Source organism: Rhynchophorus ferrugineus, unplaced genomic scaffold, assembly GCF_030347505.1.
Source record: "Rhynchophorus ferrugineus isolate W39M unplaced genomic scaffold, kcgeb_rfMv2 rfM2, whole genome shotgun sequence".
Taxonomy (NCBI): domain Eukaryota; kingdom Metazoa; phylum Arthropoda; class Insecta; order Coleoptera; family Curculionidae; genus Rhynchophorus; species Rhynchophorus ferrugineus.
In genome coordinates this window covers 50,540,099-50,562,579 of record NW_027472581.1, presented here as the reverse complement: position 1 = coordinate 50,562,579, position 22,481 = coordinate 50,540,099, and the positions used below count along the sequence as shown (strand labels likewise).

Sequence of the window (22,481 nt, the reverse complement as noted above, 5' to 3'; positions counted from 1 at the left end):
TAAAATATATCTGTTATATATAATTGGTTATTTTATTATTTGGCAACAATGTTGCCTACATTTTCTTAAGAAAATGTCTTGACATCGTATATTTAAACGTGGCTTTCTACTTGAAAATTATCAAAGACAATTTAAACAACGTGCCAAAATGCTGATATTATTTACAATTTTATTATATCATGTTTGCTTCTTGTGTGTAGCCGAAGCCCAACTTTTGGAAGGCATCTATTGCGGTAAACAAAATTGTTATGATGTTTTGGAAATTACAAGGGAAGCCGCGAAAACTGATATATCCAAAAATTATAGACGTTTGGCCAAATTATACCATCCAGACTTACATAGAGATAAAGAAGCAAAGGAAAAAGCAGAAGAGCAATTTAAAGCACTAGCTAACGCATATGAAATTTTAAAAGATGATGAGAGTCGAATGGATTATGATTATATGTTGGATAATCCTGATGAGTACTATGCCCATTATTACAGATATTACAAACGGAGAGTAGCTCCAAAAGTGGACGTTAGAATTGTGCTTGTAGTTACAATATCTGTGATATCATTTATCCAGTATTATTCAGGCTGGCAGAGGTATGATAGTGCAATAACATATTTTAGCACTGTACCAAAATATCGAAATCGTGCTCTAGATATTGCAAAACAAGAAGGAGTTATACATGATAGCAATAAGAGGGGCTCAAGAAAACAAAAGATCTCTAAAGAAGAAATGGAACGTATTATTAAGAAAGTAATAGAAGAGAAAATGGATATAAAAGGGGCATATGCCAAACCAAGAATAACAGACCTTCTCTGGATCCAACTACTTATTTTACCTTACACAGTAATTAGTTATATTTACTGGTACATATTATGGATCTGGAGACATAATATCTGCCAGCAACCTTTTAGTGAAGAAGAAAAGCTATACATTATAAGGAAATATCTTAAAATGGGAGAAAACCAATTCAATAGCCAAGAAGAAGGGACCAAGCAAGAATATTTAAATAAAGAATTATGGATAAAAGAAAAATTTGAACAGTGGTTTAAAGAGCAAGAAGAAGAAACCAAGAAACAATTGGCTGAAAATAATCGTTACAAACAATACAGACGATATGTTAAGAATCATGGAATTGGAAGGATGACTTTTGATGATTCTTAGTTATCATATCAGTGTGATATTAAATAAATTATTTTATTTTTTTTAATTTATTTTATGTATGTACAACTAATAAAAATTTATACCTAGTAAAAGTATTTATTTATCTTTTCTTCTGATAATTTTATGTGAGAAAATATATGAATTGTAGAATTTAATAAGTTTTCTTTTGACAGTGACACTAGAGAAAAGGGGGAGTGCAATTATAAGCATGTATTAATAAATATTACATAAAACCTTAATATTGTTTTTACTTTATATATATAATACATAAATATTTATAAAAATTTGTAGAAATCTAAGGTATGTCATATGATTAAAAATGTAGAATCTATACTTATACTATATATGTAACATAAAAATGTTAAATAGATGTCAGCACTGTAAATGATGAGGGTTGTTTTTCATTGCGATTTAAATATTTAAGAAGCTTCTCTATATTGTTGCAACAAACCAGTTTTTTTATGTTCCTAAAATAAAGAGAAATGAACAATTATTACTATTTTAAAATTGACTAAAATTTCTTACCTCCCAAATATCCATACTGATAGAAGATATAAGCTGTGTATTTTTACCACCTTCATCTCGAAAACTCGTCAATTCCTTACTACTCATTGGTTTTATTACAGGTATACCCTTTACATCTAAAAATTTGTTCTGATACAGTTCATGCAAATACAGTGTCTATATTACATACTCAAATCTAAAAAAGCTTTCCCATCCCTCACAAGAAACGCAAAGTAAAACATATTCTCAATAGTTTTTGAGTAACTTGTATCAATTATATAATCGTAATAATTGATTGGTGATTGATTATTTTTGGCATATGCATTTTTTAAAACTTCAAAGAAAACCATAACAATTCCTTCAATACCTTCCTCTTCATTTTCTGCGATTAAAATATTTTCTGGTGCCTTCTTTTGGATTATCTCTTGTTCTATTTTTTCTTTCTGTTTCTTCTGCTTTGGTTTAGGTAAGTTATTAGGGTCATATAAACCATAAACTGAACTACAGTGTTTGATACATGGGGGCAGGTCTTTAGCCGATTTAAATACCTTCATATAATTCATAGGTTTAAAGTTTTTACCATCATTTTTAATACTAGAGATCTAAAATGATGTAAAATATAATTTAAAAAATTAATTTAAACAAATTTCATACAATTCCTAATGAAAATTCTGATGAAATATAGGGGGTTGTGGATATATTTACAGTTTGTATACATCTTTTTAAAATAGAACTAGCTGATGTTAAGACATAACAATCCAATAATGTTTCATGGGCATTCCCACCTCTCTCTTTTATATCAATTTCAGAATTTAATGCATCAACTTTCTGCAAAATATCGCTTATTTCATCAATTGTTGTTAAGTCAATATTATCACTTTCAACTAAAAACAACATTAATATATATTAATATATATATATATATATATATATATATATATATATATATATATATATATATATATATATAATTTTGGGGTATATAAATATTGTTAAAAACTTACGTACTAATTGCATCTGCTTTATTTAAAAGGTCTCTATAACGTGTTTTTCTTTCTATTGTATCTTTACGTAGATCTTCGTTTTGCATTTTAAATATGGTAATGGTGGATAAAGTAGGTAAATAAAAATTCTAAATAATAAATAGACTTATTTGAGTACAGAAGTAACTAACATCACCAGATTAACACCACAAAATATACAGACTCAATGCTTTATGGTTTTGTGTTAATGTTCTGTGATTAACGCACCAAACACAGAGGAATTCTCAATATTTTGTGGAAGTCGTGCGGCGTTGCCAAATATGCTCTTTATAGAAAAAATGCTCTTCGAACTATTATATTTAGTGTTGGGAATTACACACAGAGAACTTGTCAAAACAGCCGATAGTCAAAAAATTGACTAGGCACTGGAAATAGAAATTGTTTTTTCAAGTGCACAGTATTAGTGTTGGGAACAATCGACTGAAATCGACTATCGACTGTTCAGTAATTGACTACTTTTTACTATCGATTATTTCAGTCGCTATTTTTGGTTCGACTGTTTTTACTAGTAACTGTTTTCAGATGTTACTTTCGGTCCGACTGATTTTATTACTATTTACTATCGACTGTTTCAGCCGTTTACTTTTAGTTGCTATTTTCGGTGACTGTGTCGTCCTTATCGCGACCTTAATGAGAAAGTAATGCGCTCAATTTATGCTTATATAGATTTATATATAATATATGTAGTTTTATGTTTTTTTTTTGTAGTTTGCTTGTGAATAACTATATATTGTAAATTAATATAGCAGCATTTTGGAAAGCTAGTTTTCGAGGGAAAAAAATAAAATTGTAAATGATAAATAGTAAGATACTTTTGACTGGCATAATAGGTAATACTTTGGACTGGTATAATAGGTAATACTTTTTTGATAAACTTTCAGGATTTTTGTTCAAACCTCTTGTTTGTCGAAACTTTTTTCCTAAAATCGTGAAAATTAAAATTAGGTTACAAAGGTTTCAGAAATTGCATAGATCCAAAAGATTTGAAGAGTTTTTTACAGTAGGAGTTGTTAAATTTCTTTTAAAAATATTCATATTCACCTCTTGAATAAAGTATATTAAATATTTGTAATAAATACATTTTCTGATAGGAAAACTGTACTTTCACATTTTGTTGGCTATTAAGAAGTGCACCACAGTTTTTATTTGTTAACGAACAGACTATCTTAATAGAATGTGTTCAACTTTTAAAACCCATTGAAATAATGACCACCGAGTTATCTGGTGAAACATATTCCAACGATGTCTTTAATTATAGGGTTAATAAGAGGACTGCAACATTCTATCAAATCCAGGATTTTAACAAGTGAATGGGGAAAAAATGACAAAATTGTCTATTAGATGTCATCAATAAAAGACTGGCAATTTTAGAAATGAATACGATATGCGGGACATCCACATTTTTAGATCCTAGATTTAAAAAAGCTTTTGGTTAAAAAAGGATTTGGTATTGCAAATAATGCTGAGGCGATACAAAAAGTTATTACAAAAGAGGTATATTCCATTCTAACTTCAAAAAATACAAATATAGTTCCACAATTCGAAATTCAAGACAAAACTACTGACCAAGGATGTATTGACATCTGGAGATATTTTGATAAAAAAATGGCTAGAATGAAAGAAGTAATTACTCCAAGTACTGCAGCAACTTTACAGATTTAGCAGTATTTGGAAATTCCATTTTTTGGGCGTTTAGAAAACCCATTGGATTTTTAGCAAACCCATCATACCTTTACATTTTATTTAGTAGTTATGGTTATTGAAAATCATTAGTTCTTAGGTTTTATTTAAGTTATATTGTGCTATTTATATTTATTATACTATGTTATAATATATGTAATATATGTAAAAATAGCAATTAATATATTAAAACACGATAAAACATTTGTGGTGTTATTATTCCATTCCTTTTTACACATCCACAGAACATTCAGTATAAAAGTAATCCTACTTCCTTTAAAATTATATTATTTATTACATGATAATAGAAATTAGTATTTTTTTTCTTTTTTTTTAAGTTATCATGAGAATGAATATATATATATATATATATATATATATATATATATATATATATATATATATATATATATACTTCTCTGTCTCACTTATACTACCATTGGAGAATATAGACATTTAAAATTACCTGCTCCAAGCATTTATCTCCGTCCTTTCCTATCTCACATATTATACAAACAAGAATTCGTACATTTTCGTCTGACATCACGAATGAAAAAAAAACAGTCGAAGCGTGCATTTGACTGAAAATAGTAATTAATATTTCCGGTCACTATTTTTTTGACTATCGATTGTTTTGCGACTATCGACTGTTTCGACTGTTTTCAGTCGATTGTTCCCAACCTTACACAGTACACAGTCGAAGATGTACGAATTACGGGTGTAGGCCACCAAAAAAATAACGATATTTCCATATATCCATATTTTTTAAAAAATAACGATATATCCACGTATCGGAGGACAAAAATATCGATATTTTTTCCAATACATATAAAAGATATGGATATTTTACAAAAAAACATATATCGATATTTTTAAGAAAAAATAAAAATAGTGAAATATTAACCAAAAACAAATTTAATTTTTTTGTAATTTTCTCGAAAAATTATATTAAATCTATTCTGAAAAATATCGGCTAAAAAAATATCGATATATTTATATATCGGCCCAAAATAACGATATTTTTTTCAGAAAATATGGATAAATCCATATACCGAATTTTTTTTTATATACCTAGTACGAATTCTTTGCTGTATAAATTGCGTGAATGGGGAGGACGGAGGTAATTTGGACTTGGATAAGTTAAAATTTTTCTTACAGTTGGAAAAACGGGACGGGATGTATATATTCCTTCACGTAATAACTTAAAAAAAAAGGAAAAAATAATTAGTGAATACTATTAACATGTAATGAATAATTACATTTTAAAGGAATTAAAATTAATTTTATATTTGAATGTTCTGTGGATCTGTAAAAAGGAATTAAATTATAACGCCACAAACGTTTTATCCTATTTTAATATGTTTATTGTTATTTTTATATAATTTACTATAATAAATATAGATAACACAATAGAACTTAACCAAAACCTAAAAACTAAAGATGTACAATAACCATAACCAATAACCACTAAAAAAAAATTAAACATATATTTAAACACAGAAAAAAACATTAGCGGTAATTCCCTTCAATTAAAAATATGAAAAACAATTCATAATTTTGACACGTTTTTTTGTAATTACCATTTGCAAAATAGAAAAAATCAAAGTTAATTATTATTTCAGATATCATAATAAGATTACTGCAAGTAAAATATAAATATTGTAGCCGGCTTGGTGGCGCAGTGGTAAGGGCAATCCTCCTACTATTGAGATATCCGCGTGTTCGAATCTTGATGGAGCATGGCCGTAAAATTATGTTTGTGATTGTGTTTTAATATTTGTGATTCTCTCAGGCAAGAGTGTAAAATTCGATTAGGAAAATGATCCCAGTCACGCCAGTAACCAGGCTGGGTAAGAACGGTTGTTTTCTGGGATGAAGCAAACTCGCCAGTCGGTAGGCTTAATGCCGAGGACCGTGGTTCGGAGTCCACGTTAAATAGTAGGTCCAGTCCAGATAAACCCATAGTTGATAAAAGATTTTAAAATATATATAAAAAAATATATAAATATTTTAATTTTTCGTGTTTTTTTATGAGGTTTTTATATAATTATATGCATTATGATTAATTATTTATAGATATAAAAATATTTATCATTGGAAGACATCTTTATAGTAATAATTAAATTACAAGTAAGGATGCAGAAGAAATATTGATATAACGATATTTTTTAATTATTTTCTAGGCTAATATTTCACTGTTTTTATTTTTTCTTAACAATATCGATATATTTTTTTGAAAATATCGTTATTTTTTTTACTTATTCAAAAGAAATATCGATATTTTTTTTAAAATATAGAAAAAGATATATCGATATTTTTTTTTGGTGGCCAACACCTCTAATTACAAGGAAAAACAGGGTTATGTTCTCGAAACCAAATAATATGTCATTCATAATCCCGCCAATTTTTTCACGTTCCCATAAATTTCTTGGCCAGATCCACGGCCCCTCTAATTGCGTTCTGTTCGTCGTCAAGCGCTGAAAGTCGTTGTGGCGAATACTGGAACTAAGCAAAGTGCATGCTCCTACGACTTTCAATCAATCAATTGAATCAATTTTGAAAACTGTTCATTACTAATGTTCGCCGAATTTTCATGCACATTTTCAATTTTTCTAGGAAATTCGCTCCGAATGCTCAGGTCTGTACACATTATTACATATATACATAGAGAACACTATGCATATATATAATTATTACTCTATGCATATATATAAATCTATGTAAGCACAAATTAGCTACATTTTTGTCAAGGTCGCGGTTAGGACGACAGAGCCAGATCGTTAAAAATCTGTCGAATGAAACTAGTCGAACCAAAAATAGTAACTAAAAGTACACGACTGAAACAGTCGATAGTAAATAGTAACAAAATCAGTCGGACCGAAAATAGCGACTGTAACAGTCGATAGTAAAAGTAGTAAATTACTAAACAGTCGATAGTTCCCTACGCTAGTAGATATCAAGCATGTTCGATGACAGTTCTTCTTTGTTGACTTATGTGCTTCTTCCTTAAGCAAAGTGTTAATATTTTTGGCATTCTTGTTTGTTTTTGAATTTTCCGAAGTCGTATAAGTTTCACAGGATTATTTTCAACAGTTATTGATTGTTTATATAATCTTAAACAATTTCATACATAAAACATTTATGTTTTAGCATACATATTAATGTCACATATAAAGGTGTGACCCATATAAGAATTATTCATAGAGCAGGAATAAAAGTATTAAAACTTTGAGACTTTATAACTTAAGAGATGAGTACTAAACTGTTAAGGGCTGCATAATGTGGACTTTCATCTTATCCACCTGTATTAGTATATCATTATTAATGTCTTTGGTTTTTTGCTTATGTTGGAAGAAAAAGACACCCAACAAGTAAGAATTATTAATTTGTTTATGTTGGTAAATCTTTCATGCTTTATTTTGTGTTGTGGTCTCATCTCTGTTTTGACCTTTGTAGAGATGAATGGTTGGGCATTGATGGTATGGTCACACCAAAAAATCCTGATGAAAATGTTAACCATCTCCCATCTGCTGCATCTTGTATGGATGGAAATTCCAATGAAGAATCTTTCAATAGTAGCAAAAGGTTATGATGTTTTCAGATGTAGTTGTAACTTAGTTTTTGTACTCATGCTTGGCACTCACGCAATCATTTTTCTCAAAAAAATTATTAATTTCTCGATTAATTTTTATCATTATTAATTTGGTATAGGAATGTGATCAGTAGCACTAGAAGAAGCCTTCCAGATATACCATCAGAAATGAATTCAGTGAACTGGGATCCAGTTGGAGATAATTCTTCAGAGCATTATGCTACCCTTGGACAATATCAAAATGCCAGTAATGTAGTTCATGTTAAAGCTATTTATACAACTAAAAGTAAATATTTCTAGATAACAAGTCAACAGTACGCAATGGTTTAGATACAAGGCTTAGTGTTTCTCAACATAGTTCAATAAGTCAAGTAGATGAAACATTTTCAACATATGAGAGAGTTAAATATGATAAAATCAACTCTAGAGAACATCCATATGCACAGTTACAGCCTACAACATCCAGACCTTTTGAGGAAAACCCTTCAGGTCAAAGTTCTCCAGAAGAAAGAGTTAATCTGTTAAGGTATATTATTGTACCAATTGTTTAATGAATGTATAGTCTGTGTATATCATTATTATTATATTTTTAATGCAGAGCTGAAGGCAGCAACAAGAGTGTTGAAACAAGTAACCATGTTAGGTCCAGAAGATCATCCACTCATAGCAATCTTGGAGGAATTGAAATTCCTGCTGCCTCTGCAGTAGCAGGTGGTATAGCTGCTAATTATGACTTACCCTATATGACACCTCCAGTAAATCAAACTAATTTTAGTGGAGATTCTCAAGATTCTTCAAGTACTAAGAAAGAGATATGCAATTTATTATTAGTATATTTTTAATATCAAATTTTTTTTAGAGGGCTATACAAGTATAACGGTACGTGAACCATTGGCCAATATTTTAGCACAAACAAAAGAAATAAACAAGGAAAAACGAGGGTTAGATGTTAACTATTCAACAGTCTCAGATGACTCAGGTAATGAAGAAATGAAGGAGTTAATATAGAATAAAGTGTTACCTCTAATTATTTTTAGATGATGTGTATACTACCATACCAGATCCCAATTCTAAAATATATAGTAGTGAAAGTGAAACCTACTCGAAAATACAACAAGTGACCGTCGAGGCGGAAATTAATGCCATAGATAGGCATTTAACCAACAGGTTATTATCATTTTATGTCATTAACACTAATTTACTTTGTATTGTTTTATAACTAACTTTATATGGATTTTATTTGTATTTGCAGACAGGAACTTGATCAATTATATGAACCGCCGCCACAACCTGCCCCACCCAGTGTAGATAGTCTTAAACATGTTACATCACATACCCATTCCCGTCAGGGTAAGTTATTTTATAAAGACGTGAAAGCATCCTAATACTGGATACTTATCTGAACAATCTGTTTGGTGACTGGCTACATATTGGCTTTTTCCATCAATACTGCGATTGGAAGACCTACCATGTGATGAATCTATGAACGGTTCGAATATTACTATTGATTGTTTATAAAGAAATATGTCATTGGCTTCATATCTACAATTTTCAATTTACTACTCCATATTATTTACATAATTATTTCAAATATGAGTTTTTTGAATGTAATTCCTTTTACGATTTTTACAGTTAATGTAATAAGCTTACATACCTTCGCCATGTAATAACTGATTTTTTCGCTTGGGATTTTCGAAATTAATGCATTTTTCATGCACAAGTCGTGACGTCTTAAATATACTCTTGCATATAACGCGGACTACCAGTATATGATGATGGAAGAATATATGCGGTACCGATGTCGTCGATGTTTCAAAAAGAAGTCTCGCTTGATTAGACTTAATATATCGTAATATCTTACTTTCAATTTTCGCATACATATCAACAATGTATTAATGAAGTATCTGACGGCATTGGAGAATGTTATCTTGATTGGCATAGATCATCAATATCTGTGTCGAAGTTTTCAAAAAAAAAATAAGATAGAAAGTACTTTTACAAAAAAGAAATAAAATAAGGTGTCACATTCTTTGTTTAATGTATAAATGGGTCGCTAGCCATAACAATTTCAACTTCATTAACAGTTATCATTGAATCTTCTCATATAGAACTTTGTCTGGATTCATGATGGTAACTTAGTTGTTGATTTGTAATATATTGGAAATGGTGTTAAACAACTAGACCAATTGATTATGATTTTGCAAACACATCCCTAAAGTTGCCACAATTTATTCCACCTTCATCTGCTTGTTGTTGGATAGACAGGGTATGTTAATTTGTTGCTCCTTGTTATCCTTTAAATATGTTGATAAAGCCTTGATGTTGATTGATAATTACAATCATTGTCATTCTAAACGATTTTTGTTGCTCCAAATGATGTCATTGGAAGCAAGAATTGAATTGAGGAATTTTACGCAAAAACAATTTCGATTGAGAGGTGGCTCCAGCTAATGATATTGTATATGATTCTGGTGTTTCAAATACCGGCCCATTTACCTTTTTACTTAAATGCATGACTTTTTTTTTCTATTTCGATGCCATGTTCAAACGTGACGTGTTTCTCGTTGTCTTAATCTATTAGCTCAAAGACCTTCATTGTGTTGCCCTCAACCTTCATTTACACGTGTGTTTGTTACCTAGTCTTTTTTTCATTTACATTATCGGTCAAGTAGTTTTCTGTAGTTATTTTTAACCTGTCCTTAACCTTTTCTGTAGTTTAACCAATAATTACGGACAATTCCTGTACTATGTGGTACATTAACTAATATTTCTTGTTTATCCTGGCATTTTGTTTTAATATATTTTTTAATTAATTACATCTTACATTAGATGTGTTTCGTGCAATTTTAATTTACAAATTAATTTGGTACTACTGTTCTGTTGTACTTACATTAACACATAAGTAAGACGAGTACGGGATTAATACATCAGTATGTATTTCCCAAATTAAAATAAAACTAACCTTTTTAAGCTAAGGTTAAGAATGCAGGAAATCACTAAACAAGTGATTAACTGCGTGTTGTCCAGTAGCTGTGTTGCTTCTACGTTGCTGTAATTTAGCGACCTTATTTCAATGTTTTAAGGCAATAGCTTGGATCTCTTCGTGTATCCATTTGATTTCGAGGTCATCGTGCAGCTCTTCGTTGGTTATGTTGTGATAATTGGTAATTGGTAATTAATCGTAGAATTTTGTTTTGGGTGCGTTGGATTACTAGTTAATTTTATGTTTTAGTGCAACCCCATATTTGCATACCATAGGTCTAAATTGGCTTTATGATTAACTGATAAACCAATCTTTTTGATTTTAGGTCAAATTGAGAGTCTTTCAGGCCAGGTTAGATCTTTCGTGCTTTTTGTTTAACATGTTGTTTCCAATTTGGATTCTGCTTCAGGAATTGGGCATATAAGTGATAATTAGGTTTTTATCATTTCGCCGCAACACAAAATAACATAAACATATTTGAAGCTATTAAGATGAAGTATCCAGTCTCTAGTCCATTTATAGATCTTGTTGAACGCTGCTTGTACTTTTTTTACAGCCTTAGAAATAGATACATCTTTTGCCATGATAACTGTATCGCCGGCAAACGTCCCAAGTACTGTTTCTTGTATTATTGTATAGAGTATAGAGCATATTGCAGTATAGAGCAGAATAGGAGTGGTCTCAAGACACTACCTTATGGAACTTCAGCCGAAATAGGTTAAATTGTTGAGAATGCTCATTCATGCGAGATTCTAAATTTTCTATCGAATTATCTATCTATTTAGAAAATATATGATTCCAGCAGTCGACAATAATCCCGCGATTACAATTTGCTGATTTTGTATATTAATCCCAAATGCCATATACCGTCAAAATCGAAGTCAAAATCTGGTATTTCTATAAACGGTTTAATACGTTTTAACAGAAGTTTCTCAAATAATTTTGATATCGCAGGTTTTTTAGGAATTTAAACTATGAGAAAGCTCTGTTCAAAGTGGGTGTCGCGTTTGCTCACAGCTAACCATTAACAAAAAGATGTTGATGATTCTGAGCAGTGTTTGGCTATGTTTAAACATAACAAACCGGAATTTTTACGTCAATATATGACAATGGATGAAACATGGAAATATTTTGAGGCAAAAGATAAATCGTTCTATAAAAGTGGCACTGAAATGTTAGAGCGGCGCTGGAATGATTGTGTGGCTCTTGATGGAGATTACATTGATGAATAAAGACAATTTTGAACAAAAGCCGCGTTTTCTTTGTTACGTCCAGGACTTTTCAGTCCATGTGTTATAAGTCAACATGATTACTGCTTTTCGTGGCAGCTCTTTCAATAACCCAAGTGAAATATCAATTCCAGGAGCTTTTTAGTATTGAGGTTGTCAATTTCTGTGGCAACTTTCATTGAAGAAATTGGATTATACATCAAGCTGATAAACAGGATTTATATATATTGTAGATTCTATATCATTCGGTTGGAATATGTTAGCTAAATGTTTTGTGAATAGTTCGAATTTTTCATCGTTACGACGAACACATTAATTTCGATCATTTTTAATAGGCGGTATTCTTATATGTCTCTTTAATAGGCGGTATAATTGGTCTATTATATCTCCGAGTTGCTTTCGATAGAGGCTAATCTTTGTCCGCTTCCGGGCTTAATTCACTTATATATTTTTCCAAGTAACTCTGTTTATATTCTTTACTCTTTGTGTATTTACTAATTCTATTAAGTATTATTTTGTCTGCAGTATTTCTGGTTCTATGCAATAATCTTCTGGCTTTCCGGCTTTCTTTTATCGATTCCCTAATTTCAAGGAGGAAATTTAACCTCATATTCTGACTTCTCTCTTGATTTTAGAGTAACTTCTTTTCCAGTAAACCCATTTTGTTCAATTATATTTCGAGTTTGCTGCTCAACATCGTCTATACTTTTTGTTCTTACGTTTAAAATGATTTGTTCCTAAGTCTAATCGTGTCCCAGTTTCTATATTTGTAGTAAGTTTAAGATTCTTTGTTTTTTTTAGAATTGTCACTTCTAGTCTTAACTATACTGGAATGTGGTCAGCTGATAGTTCACACAAGCTCTCGATTTGTATTTGGTTTATTGAGATGCCTTTCGATTTCGAAATGTAAAAGTCCGGTAGATCTGGCACTTTATTACTATCGGCGGTCCAGTAAGTGGGTTTACGCCTAGAATGATAGTTGCAATTTGTAATGCTAATAGCTGCAAGTAATACGTTTCCCTTTTCATGTGTTAATAATCGTGAATCCCGGGCTGTTTGTTTAATATTAAAGTTCTCTACAATAATAAATATTGGTCCTAATTTTAAAAATAAATCTCTGTATTGTGTTATTTTGTATATTATTTCAGCGCCGTTCTTTTCGATGCTAACTATCGTAGCTTCTATTTCTTCTTTTTTTATCTCATCTTGTTGCAAATGCTGTATATTTTGTTTTATAATTAGAGCTGTTTGGTCTCGAGTACGTTCGCTGGGGTGTACTGTGCAGTATGCATCATAACCCCGTATTTTAATGTATTTTCTTAGAATGGGTCTCCGATATAAGGACTATATGTATGTTATTTGTTCTCAGAAATACTTCTAGTTCTCGGACTCGCTGATTTAGCTCATTAGCGTTCCATGTTATAATTCTTAAAAACGAATTACTCATTTTTGTTTTCTTTATCGTATTTTGGGGTTTTTCTAATTGTTCTGCCCTGGTTGCTAACTGACTGAAATTGTGTCGCATTTCGGTTTGAAATGGTTTGATTTGGTTTTGAGGTTTGATGGTTGGCTCGTTCGTTACAGTTTCCTACTTTTTTTTATTTGTTTATCGCTAGATTTTTTGTTGCATATATTTTTTGCCGTTGGAATTGCTGTTTGTTTAAGTTTTTTATTTTCAACAGCAGATGGGTTTGTGGAGTTTTGAGCTTTGTCGAGTTGTCTTAACCGTTGTATAGCTGTCATTTTATTTGTCTGAAGTTCTTTTATTTTATTCTGGTACATTAAGCCTCGTTTCTTTTCAAAATCGTATTAGAAATGAAGTCATTTTTGAAATTCAAGTCACAGTTCAAGATACCACAATCAGTGTATAATAGTGTTTAACAATTATCTTTATATCATTTTATTAAACTTGTAGTAATTTTCTTATTTCTTCAAAATGTATATTGAGTTTGTAACTTCATAATTAAGAATATTATTTTTAATATATCTATTCTTTCGCAGGCTTTATTATTTACCCTATGTTTTGCAAGTTCTATACGTTTATTTTTTTATTTTTATTTAAAAAGTTTTATAACTTTTTCAATTCATTTAACATTAACACACGTTAATAATAAACATTTAATGTGCAAAGAAGCAATCCCACAACTAATATTACGTTTTCGTATTCTCATTTTTATATTAATGTATGATATATACTAGTAGATATCTTGTATATGTTGTATATTATGTTGACAGTATCAATTAATTCACAAATAATCTCATTTTATCCTTTTTTTTTGGTAAACATCTAGTAACAATGATTAATAGTGTATTTTTCAATAGCATCATCGTCAAGTTCAATAGCAAATATTGGGTCCCCCAAACCGGAGAAGAGACAGGCTAATTCACCACTGCCACCTCCTCCAACTTCATCTACCGACAAGACAGTGCATAACTTAGATGAATTATACGCAAAAGTTTGTAAGGCACGAAGAGATGATTCTGCTGAGGATCGGTGAATATATGCTTTTTACATTTCATTAACAAATCGTTTTTAAACAGCCAGTTAATTTTGAATTTATGATAGGTTATCGGATAAAGGTAGTTTGAATGAATCTTTACGAAACTCTCTCGGTTCATCTTCGAGAAGCAGTAAGGGTTCAAGTGTGGGTAGAAAAGAACATAACTATGAAACGTTAAAAAAATCTAAAAAATCTAACGATCCCGGATATGAGAAAATTAAAGGTAATTATTGCCATTATTGTAATTATAGACCAAGAGATCTTGGTCTATTGAAAAATATCTCTAAAATGTTTTTAATCTTTTTTTCAGGCAGCAACTCGGATTTTGAACCAGGATATGCAAGTATAAATGGTCCTGACAGTTTGGCCAGCTCATCCGATCCAGGCTACGAGGTTCTTAGAGGGCGAGAGCCATCAGAAATTGATCCCAACTATGAGCAGCTAAGACATAAACCGTCCAACGTTAGTGATTCAGGTTATTCCAAAGTGCGAGAACGAATTGATGGATATTCAGTGGTGAATAAAAAGAAACACTTCGAAGCTTTTGAAGTAAGAGTTAATAAAATGTTACTTATACTTAAAAAGCTTAAATAATATTTATAAAAAAAAATTCTGTAGATACATATTTGGATGAATTAATAAATCCTTAGCTCACCCTTGGAGTATCTGCATGTCATTCTCTTTCTTCATTCTTCTCTTTATGATCTTAATTCATGCCTTATTTGTAGAATTTTGTATTTTCTGCTCAAGAGCTTAACAACACAACAAAAATTTTCATTCATTAAATTTGAGCAAATCATTATAATTTACTTCTTTCAATATTTTCTTCGTTTGTATATTTACTCTCCTTATTTATTTACTATATCCTTACCCTCCATAATTTAATAACTTCCAATGCCGTCTTGCCGTTTCAATTTTAGTTGTGAAGCGTTCAAGTAGTGCATTATGCGAATTTCGCAGCCATATAAAAAAGTGCTATATAAATGTTGTAAAGAGCCTAACATTAGTCCCAATTACTTCCATATACACGTGATGCAAACGCTATTGAATTTGGCCAATTTGGCTTATTACTTCATCTGTGGATTCTACTTAGTTCGAATGTCGTTGCGCGTTATATATATTGCTGGTTAACACTTTGATTTTTTTCATCATTAGCTCTTATTATGATTATGCACATGCAAATGGACTGTCCAAGAAGTTTCATTACATTTCTATTTTCTACTTTATTATTCTATTTTCAATTTTTTTTGTAAGTGAACTTTATTTGGGCATCTCTTTAAATTTTATAAACTAATATATGACTTGCTTATTAAATGATTAACATTATTTAAAAAACATTCTTAAAAAAGATTCTAAAAAGTCACGTGATTAAAATCACTAAAAGCAAACGAAGTCTAATTATTAAATTAATTTTTTAAGAATATTGAAATAAAATATATTAATCATGGTGTAATAAGAAATTTACCAATTCATCTATACTGCTAGTCGATTGATTCGATTACAGCTAATATGCATAAGGCTAGACATAGGCGAAATCAATGAAACAAACGATTAATCCAGAATGACCATTATGGTGTCTTTTGTGTGGCATATAACACTGTCCTGGAACCATATATCTTCCACATAAAATCAAACAGTAACGTCGTGTGAGATGATTTTTTTCCAAAAAGCAGCTGTCAAAGTTATGTCTTTTGTGATTATGACACCTTTGCAATTGTGTTTCATTTCTTACTGAATATTTAGCTTTAGTTTCTGTAACATTGTTAGATATTGGAATATACTTTGCTGTTAATGTGTTTTAAAGAGTCTGCTGGTTTTTATTTGCAAAATTCAATCCCAATTCAGTCTGTTTTTTTCAATCTCAGTACTAGAATTTCATATCTAGATTTCAAAATCACGGTAAAGAAAAGAGAACGTTAGAACGTCAATAGATATTCTTGAAAAATCTTTAACATTTTCGAACTTGCTATATGGTTTCATCCTGATGTTTATTTTTTCAAATTATCATTCATAATTCTTGTGATCATGAGGCCACTTTTTTCTGTCGATCATTGTCTTTTGAAGTTATCAATCCATGGTTGAATTAAATTAGTTCTCAAGTATTCAGTGATTAACTGTAACGTCAATTTAATTCGATTTTAACACGGAAAAGGTTCTAAACAGTTACATAATCGATCGTTTTCGTAATAGATTCCGACACAGACAACGTTGGTATTATGGCTCTTAAAATTGCTATGATCACTGAAATGCCACGTTCAGAATTTTTTTTTCTATATCGCGTCGTACTTATAAAAATTAAATTATACACAAACTCTTTAATATTTTATTTGCTAGGATAACTGCATAGATGAGCCCAAGTACGAAAGTATGTCAAGTGATGTAGGCGAGCCCAACTACTCGGCTGTTAGATCATCGGATAGCGACATCGACCCGAACTACGAGTCAGTAAATCAGCCCGACCCAAACTATGAAACCGTTAGGGAGATGAAGGCTTTCAGGAGTGGGTCGGATCCCAAAATTAAGACTACAGTATCATCGGAAAGCTCGAATAGCATGAGCAAGACAACAACGACGACTGATAGCGAACCACCTTATGAGCAACTTAATAATGATAGTGATTGGGAGATAGGAGGCTACGAAAGAGTGGGTCCTCGTTCCAAGGACAGTGGCACCAGCTCGGGAAACGAGATACCTGGTCTACAAAACGAGTTGGCAGAAGGCGATATTGTTGCATATTTACACGAAGAAGATGCGGTGGTTCAGGTCTAAATGGATCACAGGTTTAGCTTTATGGGATATAACCACTCACAGTCTGATTAGGTAACAGTTCAGCAGGTAGTCGGCATAAAGCAACAGAAATATCAGATTAGTTGCTATCAAAAGTACTATTCATAACATCATGGAAATAGCTGATTTTTCATAATGTCATGAATGCTACCAAATATTTTATTTTCCTTTTTTTATGTCACAGTTGTCTAATTTTTAGTATTTCAATAATGCAACACTTTTCCAAGAATTGAAAAAAGTCCATGAGAAATACTTGATGGTATTGTACTACTATAGGTCTACTTTTTTTTGTAAGTTCAATTATGTACTTTTCTCGAAGCTATCTGATGGGTTTGTATTATATCTTGCTATATATAGCTACTTTAGTTTCTGGGAGTTCTAAGCCTGTAGTATGGTCTGTATTTACAATCAGTATGTTTTGTTTTCTTTTGTTCTCATATTTATTTTTTATAATATATAAACAATATTTTAATATATTTCACTATGTTCAGAAACTTTACAGTTTTCTAGTTTATGTTTAACTTTTCAGCGTATTGAAAGGTTTTCAATTTCTAATCTAATTTAAATCTTAATGACCTTTTTTCGTCATATAAGAATGAATGAAAACATAATTTAGCCATTCAAAACATCAAGGCTCGTTTCGACCACAATCCCTATGAGTGTATTATTGTTAGAATTATTTATGTATTAAAAGATTTTTGACTCTATAACCGACACCCTTTTGAGTGAAATTATTATTTAGAAACAGCTCCGTCCTTCAAATCAAAAGGGATTAAAGTTAAAAACAGTTAAACCAGATGATTTTGATTGACCTTTTCACTGATATATTTCAATGTGTATAAATATTCTACAGTCTGTGATATTCTGAAAAAGAGACCGTTGATCCGTTACCTAGACGATAAGTGGCCATGTGCGTATGACTGACAAATATAAGATAAAACAACGAATTATATAATTTATTTATATTTCTGTGATTTTTTATTTATTAATGAAGAGGAAGCTATTTAGGTTAAGACAGACTTTATTATATAATTATAAACATGAAACAAAATAGTTTATATATAATATACATGTAATTAATCTCTCTTTATTTATATTTTCTAATAATTTTATCAAAAATATCTCGAAAAGATCATCAAGGCCTATTTTTATTAAATTGCTAACGGCTTTGGCAGCTGTCATCAGATTATATTGTAAATATAATTTTACATATGGTTAATGTTTAAAACCGATATCGGTTTTCTAATAATTTTTTTATTGTTAATTGACGGCTGCCTAGGACGTTTTTATTAAAATAGGAATCATGATTAAATGCTTTTTGTTTGATTAACAAATTGATTTTGGAAAACTGTTTAGTTAAACAAAAATTTACCGGTATACAGGGTAAAAATATAACAATTAAAATTGGTCGATTAAGCTTTGATTTGTTAATGAAACAGATATTTTGGAATGGTGCTTACAGTTTCATTTGGAAACATCCTTTATTCAGTTTGGGTCGGTTTATTAATTTTCTATTTTATTTTCTTTAAATAGTGTATATTCTATGTTGATAGATACATAAAATGTTTGTATTATGTAAAGTATTATTAATATTTATTAACGAAAAAGATACCTCTTGTTAATTGAACATTTTTGATTGACGGAGTTATATTTGCTCTTTGTTATTAATTAAAATTGATTTCATTATGTTACTAATTTTGTTTATTTAAAATGTACTAATAGATGCTTTTTAAATGACCAACAGTATGTTTTATTAATTTATTTTATTACATCGTACATTGTATATATGCTTAGTACAATCTTCTATATCTTAGTCACTATCTAATGTATTACTATTTTTATGTTGTATTTACATCAATATACAACCAAGACAAGTTCATGATAAATCAATATGTTCATCAATATGTATTTTCCAAATAAAAATTCAATTAAACTACTTAAGCTAAAGTTTATCCTTAACTTATGCACTATACAGTCTCGTGCGGTTTCGTTCGCTTGATTTCCTGCGCTGTTAAATATCCTTTTGTCGGAACTATTTCTAGTTTTCCTTCTTTATTTCGTCATACCCCTAATTTCGATGGATAACTTACTTCATATTTTAATTTTTCCCCTGTTAGGTAGGGTAGCCGCAGTTGGCCTTCAGTATCTCCTCTATAAGATAACAGGTTTGTTGCTCAAAATTATCTGTAGTTTTATGCTTTATGCTTAAACTGATGTTGCACCTTGAGCACATCGCTAGGGTTTGTTCCTTTTTTAATATAATTTGTTAGAATCGATTTGGTGAAGGTATATGGACAATTAAAACACTGGATTCAACTGAGTCGCTCTCTATTTATTTCTACAAACAACTCGATCAAAGCTCCAACGCAGAATGCATCGAGATAACGGGATCTTACTTCTGTCCGGATGGCTTTAACACAAGCATGCGCCGTAGCATTCATTATAATTTACAGGAACCTACTTTAATATCGACTTATGCAACCATATATACACAAGGACGTTGCATGTAGGCGCATCCTCCCAATTATTTATATATCCAACATTCGGCCATCCTGACCTCGCAAGACTTCACTCCGGCTGCTTTTGGAACATTGTAGTTGGTGGTTTTGGTCTTTCTATAATGGCACCATAGTCTTTATTACATGATCTTTTAAAATGTCTTACCATGATGATTTCTTCCTTCATCGTTTCATTTTATACCTTCCATGCAATTTGTTTTATAACTTCTGTGAAGTCAATTTTATACTTTTTGGTTGAACTGCAGTGAATGTCTTCGGTGAGGTTCAACTGCTAGACTCCATTTTAACTTCTCTGAATGGCCGGTGCTATTTACTTGAAATAATTACTTTGCCATTTTCACATTGATTAATGCACATTGTTCTTTGCACCTTTATATTCTTAAGTTCTACTTCAATCTCCAAAACTATATGCCTTGTTTCGTTCTTTGCTTTCCAAGTAAATATTATTTTAATTACATTTACTGCCATACTGTATAACTTCTGTGAAGTCAATTAGGTATTTCATTACTTGATTTCTATTTTGATCATTCTTGCCTTTTAACTAAATTGTATATATCTACCTATATGACTATTGTTCTTCATCACTATGTTCTAATAGATTTATTTTATATTCCATGTATTCATTAAAATATATTCAACATGCTTGTATTTGCGTTTAAAAGTAAATTTATTTTCTGATTATTTGCTGTCTTTTAACAAAAGTTTTCTGAGTTTTCTGAGTACAAACCTAACAATGGTTGCCTTCATTTCGATCATAAATGTTACAATATATACTATAATTTTTAAATTTACAATTCCAATTTTTTTACTTATTTCCTTAGTGTAAGCGTTGATCTATGATTATATCCATGTCTAGAGAATTATTGACTTAAGTAGGTGATTTCTTGAACAGAAAAGTTGTTAATTCAGGTTAACGTCATGTATGAATTCTTTCAAAGATACAACCTTTAAACTGTTAATAATTTCAAGCCATATCTAGAATACAAAATTCGTGCAACTACAATTGACACATTCATTAGATTTAAGAAGGTTGTTCTGCTATCTTTTTTTTGTTAATTATTTAATATTCCATTCCAGGATATTACCAAAATTAAAAGAATTGGATTAGCTTACATTAGATGAAACCCAAGTTATAAAAAGTTTTTGTTTTGTTTAATGCTCAAATGAACTAATAAATTAAATCATAGATAATTTGATAAATGAAATGCGAGTATCTTCCTTTAGAGAAAATATTTTATTTTAATAATTTGCTATTTTATATATTTGCAACAAAATGTAAACTACACAATTACTGTATTTTCAATATCAATAGTACTATCTTCAAGATTATTATTAAATTAGACTACCATTTTGATTTATTCCCAAAATGTTTTAAATGTACTGAACTAAACCATCCATTTGAAGCCTTTATTTGTATTCATTTATTCAAATTACTCACACACTGATATGGTCTGTTGTCAGCCCTAACTTTGAATTAAAATTTATCAACTCCAAAATTTTGTAAAGAATGTTATTACAGCAGTACAATGTTGACGGAAATTTTTGTAATCTTGTTCTTTATAACATTTCTTTCGCCTGAGGGTTAAAAATCTGTTCTTTGAACGTTTATTTTAAAATTCTCAGAGTGTATCATACTAATTAAAATGTATTGATATTACCCAAAAATACATAGTGTTAATAGGAAATATTATCATTATACTGCAATTGAGCTTCTATTAATTAAATTTAAACGAAAATGAAATTTACATTTAACTTCAAATATAGCAACACCATTATATAATTTTGCGTAAATTATTTAGCGACTAATCAGGCCTGCTTCTGTGAGAACGCTGATGGTTCCCTTTTTTCTTGTGTCCATGTAAATTTTGTATAACAGCCGATGTGTTATTTCCTAATCTCTATTTGGTTTTCTATAATAATGTACTTGAAACAAAATAACTCAACTCATGTGGATTCACTACTTATACTACCAAACCAATGTCTTCTAGTATTGTCTCACCTTATTAATTTTTGTACATCAACATGGATGTCGATCTTACTTGTATCAATCTTGTGTACTGATAATACGTAATGCTTGTTCTTGCTACTGGCTTGCTTCTAACACCTCGCCATTGTTGGCGTCTTTCTACATGATTGACTTTGTAATTACTTGATTTTGTTTATGAACAGCCTGTTTGTTTATGTTCACATTGTGGTGGTCCGTTTGTTGAAGTATTGATAGCCTGTGTGTTGACATTCGCCATATTAACATGTGTAATTCTAGTGGTTTTGTTCACTATTTTTGTTACTGCTTGATTACTACTTCTATTGTGCTTGGCTCTTTGATGCCATCCACCATATTGCCAACATGTGTATTTATTGAGGTTTTGTTTACTAATTTTGATACTGCTTGATTACTATGTTCATCACTACTTTGATATAAACCTTATTGGCTGTATATTAGCTGAAATTTTGTTAATAGATCTTCATCTTGATGGCTCGTTTGTTGAC

General features: G+C 30.4%; 3 protein-coding genes across 6 annotated transcripts; 2 read left to right on the top strand and 1 right to left on the bottom strand.

Annotated features, from left to right (window-relative positions):
• Positions 1 to 46: 46 nt before the first annotated feature.
• LOC143191132 (dnaJ homolog subfamily C member 25 homolog) lies at positions 47 to 1,245 on the top strand. The gene has a single exon (XM_076395920.1). The coding sequence runs from the start codon at positions 149 to 151 to the stop codon at positions 1,151 to 1,153; it is 1,005 nt and encodes a 334-aa protein (XP_076252035.1). The 5' UTR covers positions 47 to 148; the 3' UTR covers positions 1,154 to 1,245.
• Positions 1,246 to 1,383: 138 nt separating this feature from the next.
• Positions 1,384 to 3,130, bottom strand: Nse4 (SMC5-SMC6 complex kleisin component Non-SMC element 1). Of its 2 annotated transcripts, none has more exons than XM_076395921.1 (5): positions 2,666 to 3,130; positions 2,312 to 2,541; positions 1,848 to 2,259; positions 1,679 to 1,794; positions 1,384 to 1,620 (listed from the first exon to the last, which is right to left on the bottom strand). In XM_076395921.1, exons 1-5 carry the CDS (start codon positions 2,745 to 2,747, stop codon positions 1,573 to 1,575), a joined length of 888 nt encoding a protein of 295 aa, XP_076252036.1. In that variant the 5' UTR covers positions 2,748 to 3,130; the 3' UTR covers positions 1,384 to 1,572. The 2 variants fall into 2 exon arrangements, with proteins under 2 accessions (XP_076252036.1, XP_076252037.1); XM_076395922.1 differs by having other exon boundaries at positions 2,662 to 3,114.
• Positions 3,131 to 7,333: 4,203 nt separating this feature from the next.
• Positions 7,334 to 19,213, top strand: LOC143190084 (uncharacterized). 3 transcript variants are annotated; one of them, XM_076394170.1, is made up of 13 exons: positions 7,334 to 7,472; positions 7,531 to 7,751; positions 7,837 to 7,965; positions 8,092 to 8,219; positions 8,273 to 8,498; positions 8,571 to 8,770; positions 8,832 to 8,951; positions 9,010 to 9,139; positions 9,225 to 9,322; positions 14,507 to 14,678; positions 14,751 to 14,908; positions 14,996 to 15,234; positions 17,020 to 19,213. In XM_076394170.1, the coding sequence occupies exons 2-13, from the start codon at positions 7,660 to 7,662 to the stop codon at positions 17,452 to 17,454; spliced, it is 2,127 nt and encodes a 708-aa protein (XP_076250285.1). In that variant the 5' UTR covers positions 7,334 to 7,472; positions 7,531 to 7,659; the 3' UTR covers positions 17,455 to 19,213. The 3 variants fall into 3 exon arrangements, with proteins under 3 accessions (XP_076250285.1, XP_076250287.1, XP_076250286.1); XM_076394172.1 differs by lacking the exon at positions 7,837 to 7,965; XM_076394171.1 differs by lacking the exon at positions 7,334 to 7,472 and having other exon boundaries at positions 7,639 to 7,778.
• Positions 19,214 to 22,481: the final 3,268 nt, after the last annotated feature.